This window comes from Phoca vitulina, unplaced genomic scaffold (assembly GCF_004348235.1).
Source record: "Phoca vitulina isolate PV1807 unplaced genomic scaffold, GSC_HSeal_1.0 scaffold25, whole genome shotgun sequence".
Taxonomy (NCBI): domain Eukaryota; kingdom Metazoa; phylum Chordata; class Mammalia; order Carnivora; family Phocidae; genus Phoca; species Phoca vitulina.
The window spans coordinates 34,371,920-34,383,796 of record NW_022589728.1 but is presented as its reverse complement, the minus strand read 5'-3'; the positions used below and the strand labels follow the sequence as shown (position 1 = coordinate 34,383,796).

Sequence of the window (11,877 nt, the reverse complement as noted above, 5' to 3'; positions counted from 1 at the left end):
AGAAAGAAGAAAGAAAGAAAGAAAGAAAGAAAGAAAGAAAGAAAGAAAGAAAGAAAGAAAGAAAGAAAAAGAAAGAAAGAAAGAAAAAGAAAGAAAGAAAGAAAAAGAAAGAAAGAAAGAGAAAAAAGTGTTTTTGCCATGGAACAAAAAATTTAAAATGTGAAATCACCAAACAAATAAGTAGGCATTAACATGGTCAACATTTATGGATTCCAAATACCTACTTTCTGTCTTGAGGGAGTAATTCCATTTTTAAGTGGCCTGGATAGTCCTGGACCTAAGTTTAATGAGAAGTGCTGGTAAGAGGCCCTGTTTGATTCCTTAAGGTGGCCTAACATTAGGATTTTTTCCTCTTTTTTTCTGCCTTATCTGGTTTCAACTGAGCATTCAACTCTCCTCTCTTAGCATGTCAATTATACTTCTTTTAAAGACATTTTAGTGGTAGCCCTAGAGTTTGGGATATACATTTTAAACTAATCTAAGTCTACCTTCACAAAACACTACCTACAGAGCAAGAGCCTTACACAATATTCCCAATTCTTTTGTAGCAGCCCTTTAAGACACTGATGTCATTTATTTCATTTATCCATTTGCTATAATCACCCAAAGCATTGCTACTTTATTATTTAAAGTTATTTTTTAGATCAATTAAGAATAAGAAAAACAAAGATTTTAGTTTTATTTTACCTCTATTTATTGCTTCTCCAATGTCCTTCCCCTTTTTATGTAGACCTGAATTTCTAACCTACATTATTTTCTTTCTTCCTGTGGAACTTCTTTCAACATTTTTGCAGGGTAGGTGAACAAATGTTGAATTCCCTCTGCTTTTATTTTTCTAAGAAAATCTCTGCCCTTTTTCACCTTGGAAGGGTAATTTCACTGTACATAGAATTCTAGGTTGCTGATTTTCTTTCTTTTTTTTTTTAGTATTTTTATTTTTATTGAAATACATAATTGGCATATAATATTGTGTAAGTTTTAGGTGTACAACATATTGGTTTTATAAATTCATATATATTGCAATATGATTACCACCACTGCATTAGCTAACCTCTATCATGTCACATAATTATAATTTCTTCTTTGTGGTGAGAACAATTATGATCTAATCTGTCAGGAACTTCAACACTATATTTCACTCCCGTCTCTTCTTACTTGCATGGCTTCTCATGACAAGTCTGCTTATTATTATCCTTGTTCCTCTTATAGGTGTTTTGTGCCAATCTAAACCTACCAATGTTGTGGTTGGACTGGCCCTTTTGGTTTTTATTAAGATTGTAAGATACCGGGGCACCTGGATGGTTCAGTTGGTTAAGTGTCTGCCTTCAGCTCAGGTCATGATCTTAAGGTTCTGGAATCAAGCCCCACCACAGACTCCCTATTCAGCAAGGAGCCTGCTTTTTCCTCTCCCTCTGCCACTCCCCCTGCTTGTACTCTTTCACTTTCTCTCTCTGTCGAATAAATAAAATCTTAAAAAAAAAAAATTATAAGATGCCCTTCAGCAACAATCATCAAGAAACCTTAAAAATATATAGATTTATTACTTACAAGATCTCAAAAATTACACAGCCCACCTGGGGCCACACAGCGAGGTCACAGAGAGAGAAAGAGTACACAGGCCTGGGGTTCTACCTTTACTGGGGCTGAGAATGGGGGCCTAGGATTTTGTGGGCTCACTCTTTATTGGTGAATTTAAAACATAAAAGCAGGAATTTAAAGTATGAGAAGTGAAAAAAACAAGCTAGTCCAATGGTCAGTTATCAATCAAGATCTCTAAAACAAAGGAGCCTCGGTGGGGTAAGGCAGCCTGGCTCTTTATATAATTGGGTGGCTGGCAATGTGTTTAGTTAAGGTCGGCATCTTTGAAGTGGATGCCTCTTTGAAATGGCAATCAAGCTTAGGTCAGGCACTTGGATTTCAAAAAAAAGGAATAAAACACAACTGTCAGGGGTAGGTATTTATTGTGTGTGGTAGTCTCGGAGCTTCCTGGATCTGTGGTTTAGTGTCTGTCATTAATTTTGGAAATTCCTTGGCCATGATTACTTCAAGTATTTTTTATAATATTAAAGAATGGTGTATGCCATGTATATATTTTATGTATATGTACACACAAAAGATACAGGTCTATTTATACTTTTTGAAGTTGTCCTACAGTTTTTGATGTTTGGGAGCAGGTTGTTGAGGTTTTCTTCATTCTTTTTTTCTCTTTGCATTTTAGTTTGGGAACTTTCTACTGACCTATCTTCAAGCTCATCTATTTTCTTGGCCATGTTGCTGTCCACTGATGAGCCCAGCAAAGTTATTCTTCACTTCTGTTACAGTGTTTCTGATTTCTAATCTTTCCTTTTGAATTGTCTTAGAATTTCTCTCTCTCTCCTTTCATTTCCCACCCAAATATTCTTATATGATATCTACTTTTTCCATTAGATCCTTTAACATATTAATCGTAGTCATTTTAAATTCTCTGTCTGAGCATTTCAATATCTGTGTCATATCTCAGTCTGGTTTTAGTGCTTTCTTAGTCTCATAAGGCTGTTTTTCTTGTTTTTTTAGTGTGCTTTATAATTTTTTGTTGGAAGCTGTACTTGATGTAATTGGTAATAGGAACTGAGGCAGATAGGTCTTTAGCATGAGGTTTTATGTTAATCTGGCTAGGAGTTGGGACTGTGTTTAATGTTTGCTGTAGCTCTAGGTGCCAGAACTTCCAAATTTCTTTAAAATGCCCCTGTTTCTATCTCCCCTTTTGACTTTGGCCTTCCCTAAGTACGCTTCCTCAGAGAAAGTCTGCATCCTGCAGCTATAATCCACTGTTATTATACAAGAGCCCCATTGGTACAATGATAAAATATAAGGGAGATCTATAATCTTATAATTAAATCTCAGTCTTTTAGTGGATCTGTGCCCTGGGATGTGACCTTTACAAGTGTTTCTTGGCTTCCCATCCCCCTTAAGTAAGACAGGAAGGCTAAAGGGGTCTGGGATGGGAGAAACACTTTTCCTTCAGGTGGTATAGGGTTCTGGTAGTTTTTTTCCCTAGATAGCAGCCCTTTGTTATGGAGAACAAATAAGCCCTGGGTGTATTTTATGATAATTAATCATCCCCTTCCACTGCCAGAGCCACAAGCAGATCTTTCTTGGCTGTTAATCTTGAGAATGTGGTGGGTTCCTCAAGGATAAACCCATACAAGTATCAGTTTCCCCATAATTGTGACCCCTGAGAGTTCCTTGATAATCCACTGTCAACCTAATAGTTTGTCAAAATTACCATTTAAATGTTTGTACCAGTTACAGCTCCAGGCCTTCTGTTTCAGGTAAATAGGTCTGGCTGTGGCTTTCTGGATTCACCTATCTCTCCACATTTGGGTGGGAGTTTACCCTGTGTCCTCAGTTCTCTGACAGATCCAAGAAAAGTTATTGGTTTCCAGTTTGTTCCAGGTTTTTTTTTTTTAATAGTAAGAACAAAAGTGACAACTTCTAAGCTCTTTACATGTGAGAGCTGAAACCCTGTGTTAGTTTCTTATCAATTAACAGCTGGTCATAATGTTCCCTTTTCTGCAACAGTCAGAGAAGCTCATATTGTCTAATACAAATCTTTAGGCATAGGACCCATGCAAGTTCTCACACATCATTGCCCCCAAAGGCAGGGCTGTGAAAGTATCAACATTCCTATTGCCAGCTATTTTCTCTGTTCTTTCTACCCCTAGAGATTGTGTTTTTATTAATGTGAGCCTTCTCTCTCACACACACACGAAGGAAAAAAACACAACTATTTTCTCCTAACTAATTGAGTCCAAGAGATTAAATCCACTGTACTATCTTTGCAAGGCAGAGCCTGTAGTGTTTTTTTTAAAACATTTAAATTTGTTTTTTCTTGTCTTGGTTTTATATACCAACCCTTATTTTCCAGATTATTGGTGAATGATATAATTTTTAACCATTTTTTAAATTCATTTGTGTGTTCATTTATTCACCAACTACTTATTGGTCACTTCCCAAATACAAATGCCCAGCTATATCTCTAAGAGATATAAAGCCCAGAATTCATTGACATTTGAAGTGGGAAGTTGTATGTGAATGACTGTACTACCGAGCAGTTTACAATATTGAGAAACGAGATGATTTGGGAGTTAAGTAGGAGAAGAGATTTGATTCACCAGATATAACCAGGACATCATTAAGATTTGATGTCAAGGCTGTATCACACAGGGCCCGGGCAGAAAACAGAGGTACACTCAAACAAGGTAATGAAGAAGACTTTAATAGATGAATTATTGACAGAAGTCAATAGAAGGAAATTGCAAGAAAATCTAAGTGTATCCAACAAGGGATGGTAATGCACCCTGAAGCTAGCAAGGGAGTTTTTCTACAGCTAGGCCTAAAGGGGAGGGCACATTACCAGAACCAAGAAAGAGCTGTGGGAGTCACTTCTAGAAGATGACCACCTGTCAGAAGCTGTGAATTTTAGTAGAGAACTGTGGCTACTGCTAACCTAAGGCCTAGCAAAGAGTGAACAGGGGAATAAATGCTCCAACACCACACTCCTCCTGCTTTCCAGTTTCTTACTGATCATTCCCATTGGCTACACTCAAATGAAAGTCAGAGGACAAGCCTATGGAGGTCAGTTTTCTTGGAGCAAAGAAGATGGGGAAGATGAAAAGTGAATCTAGAGGAGCAAATAGAGGATACCCTGTCCAAAGAGACTATGAGCTTCTGGAATCTGGAATGGAGACTCTCATGGCTGCAAGTCCTTCATGTGAGGCGGGAATTCAATACAAAACATGTTGAAACCTATTGCCACTTCCATCTCCACATCTAACTTCCTCCACACAATCACCTGAACTCTCACCTTCACCTTTCCAAAGCAGTATAAATGGTTAAAATATTTGATACCTATTTTTTAAAAAATCTTGGTAGAAGAGTGAAACTGGTGGTAAAGATTCATTTTTCTCCTCTTTTAGCCTTCTAGCAGCAAGAGGAGGAAATCGTCGAACTGCCAGTGTGGTAGCCCATGGGTTTGCCAATCTTTTAACTCTGGACAAAAAGACCCTCCAACAAATTCTAGTGCATTATCCAGATTCTGAAAAGCTCCTCATGAAGAAAGCCAGGTATGACCTTTAAAACCCCATTAGAGTTTGGGCAGTGATAAACTTTCTCCATGAGGTGCATTTAACAAACAACTGTTTATGCAACAATCCATTGAAAACTTCACAGATTAGGAGAAATCTTAGTGCCTCTGGTAGGTTTTTCCAGAATTCTTACAGTACTATCTAAAGTAGCCTTTCTCTTCTATCCACAGGGTGCTTCTAAAGAAGAAGGCTCCAGCCACAGAGGCAACTTCTCCAAGAAAAGGACTTGTCTTTCTCTTCCCACCAAAACAAGAGACACCTAAAACGTTTAAAGCTCTCCTGGGAGGCACAGGAAAAGCAGGACTTACAAGACTACTCAAATTGAAGAGAGAACAAACCATTCAGGTAATAAGACAGAGTGGATGGAGGGCTGTAACAGACCACTGGACTAAGTATACCCAGACAAGCTTCTACTTTAATTCTATTTCAGACACTGGAATAGTTTGGATGTATCTAATGTGACTATTTACTACTTTATTTATAGCAATTTATTATTATCTAAACTGTATCCTCATATATCATTACATTTAATCTTCATTGTTTATTATAGATGTTTTTAATACATATGTATACACAAATACATTCAACTCTCATTATTTGTACATTCTGTATATTTGCATATCTACCTACTCACAGAAATTTCTTTATAAACCCAAAGTCAGTACTCAACGTAGTCATTTGCAAACATACTTATGTTCAGAGCAGTGAAAAATTTAAGTTGCCCAATGCACATGTTCCCAGCTGAAGTTGAATAAGAAGACACTCTACCTTCTTATTTCAGTTCTCACACTGTAAAAAAATGACCTTTTCGTGGTCTATTTAAGTGCGATGTTTTTCTCATATTTTTACTGCATAGAGCTAAAGTGCTGTCTAGTGTTCCTAAGCACGAAAATGCTCTGATGTACCTTACAGAGAAAAGACATGTGTTAGATAAGCTTCATTCAAGCATGAGTTACAGTGCTATGGGCCATGAGTTCAATATAATGGATCAACAGAATATATTAAATAAATGTCTTTAAACAGAAATATACATAAAACAAGGTTATGTATTGATCTGTTGACAAAAATTTGGCCAGAGGCTCATAGAAACCAAATTCTGCATTATCCCTAGGAGCAATGGTTCAGTATTTGCTAATTCTGTGTTTGTGGCAGCTTTATAGAACAAAACTACCAAGAAAAATGAGAATCAATTGCATATGTATAAGCACACATATACACCTATAAATATATAACACATTTTACCAATGAGCCAATAAATATTTTCACAAATATTCCATCACTTATATATCACAAATGTTAGTAGCTAAAAATAACTTCATAGATTTCATCCAAGCCCTTCTTGTTATAGATGAAGAAACTGAGCTCCAGATCAACTAATTTGGGTAAGATCACAAAAAGTGACAGAGTAAAAATTATTACCTAGGTACTCAGACTTCTAGGCCTACACTGAGCTGCCTCTCAATTCCTAGAAATTTCAAGATACTCAAATGTTATTTTTCTCTCTTGATTTTCATATTTCTTTGATTCTTGTAATAAGCCTATGAGGACAGATATCGAAAACAGAACAGGGATTCAGGTTTTCTGAATCTAGTAATGTTATCTCTAAAACTGTAAGAAATGGGTGGCTGTGGATCTTTCAGAAGATCGTTAAGCAGATATTATAAATCAGTCACACTCAAGAGACTAAAACTTGCCTCTTCCTTTCCACACACAAATACTGTGGTGAAAATTAGGAATACAGTATAAACCAAATGCCTCATTTAATCAGCATAAAAGTAATAATTTATGTAAAAGATTAATGGGGTAAAGAAATATGGGTCATTGTGTTAAATAAGTTTCTCAACTTTACACGTGCACATTCATACCTTGTACAATTCTCTCTTAAACTGACCTGAAGCATCATCAGTAAAGAGCATAGTATGTTTTTTGCTATGAAATGTCTACGGATGATACTAAGCATAATAGTTTCTAAAACCATATAGCTCAAGCACCCATGAGACAAATGGAAAAGACTGTATGAGGAAAGAGAGATGAGTTTCTCCCTGAGGTTCTCCCATGAGTTTATGCAGCAGGAAAACCATACTTTCTGTAGTGTTTTTATGGTATTTGGTTAACACTTTTTTATTAGAAAATAAATATTTAAAATTTCATCTTCATAAAATAAATAAGTACATATTTTTAAAGCAAAAGCAAGGAATCCTGAGCACTAAGTCTAATAATTCAGAGAACATGAGGACCAATGGGAAGAGAATTCCTTGTCAGGGACAAAAATGCGATCCAGAATTACTCTGTTAAGTCAAATGTGACAGCTCAGCTTCATTCTTCAGCACATCAGAAAGCTGTGAAATGATATTCAAATGCAAGGCAGACATGATTCCCACATTAACTTCATTCAGACAGTCTGTCTTGGTAGTGATCCTTAGCCATTGTATATTAATCAAAAGACTCCAGTGTCCTTTATTATGATCTCAAAACCAATTCTTTGTAACTGCTTCTTCCAGAAAGCAAGTGAAAATTCTGAAGAAGGAGAGGGTAAAGGAAGAGAACATGAAAATAAAGGAAGAGAGCCATCAGAGAAAACACAGGACAGCTCCGAATGTAGAGCAAATTCTATTACAGCAGAAGAAATCCCTCAGTCAATTAGAAGGGCAGCTTTACCCGCAGGAACTACTCATCAATCCCTCATCATCAGCATGGCTCCTTCTGCAGAGGCTGGGGAAGAGGTTCTGACAATTGAAGTCAAAGAAAAGGCTAAGCAATAAATGTTTGATTATCTTTAGATGTAATCTAGCTAATTCCCAAAGAGATTGTACCCAGGATTGTGGCTTAAATTAATGAGGGGAAAAGACCTTGCCGGGACCCTTGAGAAACCATAAACAAATCCCTAGCTTAGTTTCTAGGACTTATCTGAGAGTGTGATCTTACCCAGTAGTAAGAAGATTATTTCAAAACCATCCCTATTCTCTGTTGTCATTAGCTTTGTGCGATTGGTATTTCTCCTAATTTATGTAGTAGGGCTTTTTCTTCCATTCTCTCTTGATCTTTCTTTCCTCTATTTTGATTAGTTTGGTCTTGGCCCTGAAGTGATTAACTTACCTTTTCAATTTGTGTGTGTGTGTTAAAGTCTTGCACGGCACTGTTAGTCTTGGTTAAATGTCCTATGTATATGAATATTACTTCTCACTTGTAGGGGATTATGAGATTTTAATAAAATGTCGAAAGTAAAATATCGGGTGATTTCCATTCAAACAAGGGTGATGAGTCACTCAACTATCAAATCAACCCAGCAGCTGGGACTGAAGGGAAACAGAGCTAATGGAGTCTATGGATGTGAAATATGACTTGCAGACAAGTCCCCTAAAGAGCAATATTGGTCAACAGTACCAACAAACCCAGGGGGAAAAACATATTGTAGCAACATGTTGGAAAAATCATTACCTTTGGGGCGACTGGGTGGCTCAGTCGTTAAGCGTCTGCCTTCGGCTCAGGTCATGATCCCAGGGTCCTGGGATCAAGCCCCACATGGGGCTCCCTGCTCTGTGGGAAGCCTGCTTCTCCCTCTCGCACTCCCCCTGCTTGTGTTCCCTCTTCCCTCTCGCGCTGTCTCTCTCTCTGTCAAATAAACAAATAAAATCTTTAAAAAAAAAAATCATTCCCTTTGCTAAAGAAACAAACTAGCATTTTTCCTCATACCAACCTGAAAGGCAACAATCTACCTAACTCATCTGGCTCCGCAGACTCAGACTGGAAGAATCCTAAGGTCCCCATCTTCAGATAGGCTACAGTGACATTTCTCAGTTTTCCTCAAGCATTTGCTTCAAACGGTGCCAGACCTGAGCTTCTTATTGTTTTCAGCTTTAGTAGAAGTGATGAGGTTAGGAAGGCAGACTGTACACATGTCAGATTGACATATCCCTACAATTTGCAGAACCTACATGTACAGCTGTTTACAAAATCTCCAAGTTAATTAAGTGCACTTTAGGAAGTTGTCCTCATGAATCAGCTAACATTAGCATAATTACTAAAGTCTCATGCTGTGAGGAGACTAAAAAAGCCAGGCTGATGTTAGAATAATAATACATATAGAATTCCATTCTAATAAATGCCATTAGTGTATAACATTAAGTTCTGTATAATAAGGCTATTCCCAAGTCCCAGAAGATGGTCATTGTAACAGCACTTTGCTGAGAGGGTTTTAACAAATCATATTAGCCAAAAAGCCTACAAATAGATGCATTCAGCAAACCATGTATGAATCGATCACTATAATAAAATGTATCATTTGGTTGAGTCACTGTTTTTGAATATAGTGTTGGGGTATCATAAAAACATGGCAAGTTTTACAAAGGTTAGTTGGTGTTTTTCAGGAGTTGAGGGAATGTAGAGAAATTGTTAAATGGTGCTTGCTGATTAATGGGAGTTTGTGTGTAGAAAGAATGATTAGAAAAGACAGAAAGAAAATGTAGAAATAGGGAAAAAGTAATAGAAAAAAATCCTGAATATGTGAATATGTTCTTCCCCTACATCCTATAAAGAAATTAAAATAGAACACCTTTGTAATTTATATTCTTCCTCTGTTGCTTATTTTCCCTCCCAAGCTATTCCTATTTTAGAAAATATCATCTCCATTTTCCCAGTAATCAGAATGCCCTTCCATTGCTTATTTAGTATCACCAAATCCTTTTTATTTCTTAAATATTTCTAATTATCCTTTATTTTTCAGTTCCAACGCTATACCTCAGTATATACTTTCTGTTCATTTCAAATAATCATTCACTTTTTACTTACAATCTCTACTAATCACTGACCTACATTCTCAATCCTTTTGTCAAGAGAAAAATCAGATCTTTCTAAAGTACTGCTGTCAGTCCATTCAGGCTGTTACTACAAAATACCACGGACTGGGTAGCTTATAAACAACAGAAATTTGTTTCTCACAGTTCTGGAGGTTGGGAAGTCCAGGATCATGGCCCAACATGGTAAAGTTAGGGCCTTCCTACTGGTTCATAGCAGACTCCTTCTCACCGTGTCCTCGCATGGTGGAAAGGGCAAGGGATGCCTCTGGGTCCTCTTTTACAAAGGCACTAACCCCATTCATGAGGGCAGAGCATCTGCCAGAGACCCCACCTCCTAATGCTTTCATCTTTGGGGTTAGAATTTCAATATGTCCGTTGGTGGAGGGAGGGGAACACCACATTGAAATAATAGCAACCCCTTTTGACCATGTTACTTCTCTACTCGGGAACCTACTAGACTCTCCTACCAATTAAGTCTTATTTATCCAAATTTAATTACCACTACCCCAAACATACCTCCACTGACTCTGGTCTTCCTGCTTTTTCTGGATGACCACCTACCTTTCTTCCTCTGGCATTTGTCCATGCTTCCTGCCACAGTATGGAATGTTGTCTCTCCTCCATCACTTTCCTCTTCCCTATACTTCCAAATCTCTCCCAATTGCCTCTAAAAACAACCCATGATGGTTCTAGTCTCAAGGGATTATCTTGTACACTTTCACGTTTTCAGGAAGTACCTCATAGTATATAGCACTCCATTGTTCTCTAATTTCTGCTTAACTGTAAATTATTTCTGCTTAAATCATAATAAGGCACAGACTAGCTCTTATGCTTTATTTGTATAAAGACGGGAAAGCCCAGTTTTTCAAAGGGAGAAAGAATGTTGATAGGCAAATCATGGAAGTAAAATAAATATGCAATCGACATAGACAAGATTCTTGACTTCACTTGGGCTCAAAGAAATATAAATCAGAGCAAAAATGGAATATCACTTTATACCCATCAAATTGGATAATATTTGAAAGCAGATAATAATACCAAGTGCTGGCAAGTATATAAATTGGAGCTACTATTCTGCTAGTACTTAGCAAAATTCTGGCAGTATACCTTGGAACTCAGCAGTACTACTTCAGAAAATGTATCCCAGAAAATTCTCAAGCAGTTCCATGAGAGAAAATTCAAGAAGAAATGCAAAACTGTATGCAAAGGGGTTAACATCAGGCCTGGGCCAACAAGCAGACTAGGGGTCATGTTTCCTTGGAAACTACTCAGTTAAAATAAAAACAGACTGTTGTTTCCAGAAAACTTTTACCTAAGTTACTTACCTGGCTGCTTCTCTGCATTGGAATTACTGAGATCCTTCAGGGAAAAGTCTAATGTTTCAGTCTTATTGATAAGATTTCAAACACTAAATGTTCTGACAGTCTTTGATTTTAGAGAATGAAGTTTCTCAATACCATATCCTTTTGTTGATTAACAAAAGCAGTGTTTACAGGATCCCATTTAAAACATACACAAAACGCTGTATGTCTTTCAAAAGTATATATGTGTCTAAAGAACCATGTTAAATGCATTAGAGATACTAACTATTGAGGAGGAGAGAATGAAAGTAGCAATAGGAATAAATGATGTGAGAAAAAATAAAAAACCAAGAGCATCAACTAATAAGGGTAGTGAAGAGTGAACCAAGAAGCATGATTAATTCAATCCTATGCACCTAAGTTTCAGTGTTGTGGCTAGTAACAGTCTAGTAGAGAAGTGAGAACCCTGTCAACACCAGGATTTTTCCTTTAGCCTTGGTTACTCCTGAGGCATATAGGTAGCCACTATAGACAGATCCACTGCTTCATCTGCTTAACTAGTGCCTTGACCTACCAAAGAGACTTCTCTCCTGCATGTGAGCAGGTCTCCACTGACCACTGCAGAGACTACTTATAAGAAGAGGGAGAAATACC

General features: G+C 37.2%; 1 protein-coding gene across 1 annotated transcript in view; it reads left to right on the top strand.

The window, feature by feature from the left end:
- CNGB3 (cyclic nucleotide gated channel subunit beta 3) overlaps positions 1 to 7,888 on the top strand; it is a 135,900-nt gene extending 128,012 nt beyond the window's left edge. The window contains exons 16-18 of the mRNA XM_032421894.1: positions 4,959 to 5,105; positions 5,297 to 5,471; positions 7,628 to 7,888. Coding sequence (XP_032277785.1) covers positions 4,959 to 5,105; positions 5,297 to 5,471; positions 7,628 to 7,888 — 583 coding nt within the window. The remainder of the gene's footprint in view (positions 1 to 4,958; positions 5,106 to 5,296; positions 5,472 to 7,627) is intronic.
- The last annotated feature ends 3,989 nt before the right edge of the window (positions 7,889 to 11,877 follow it).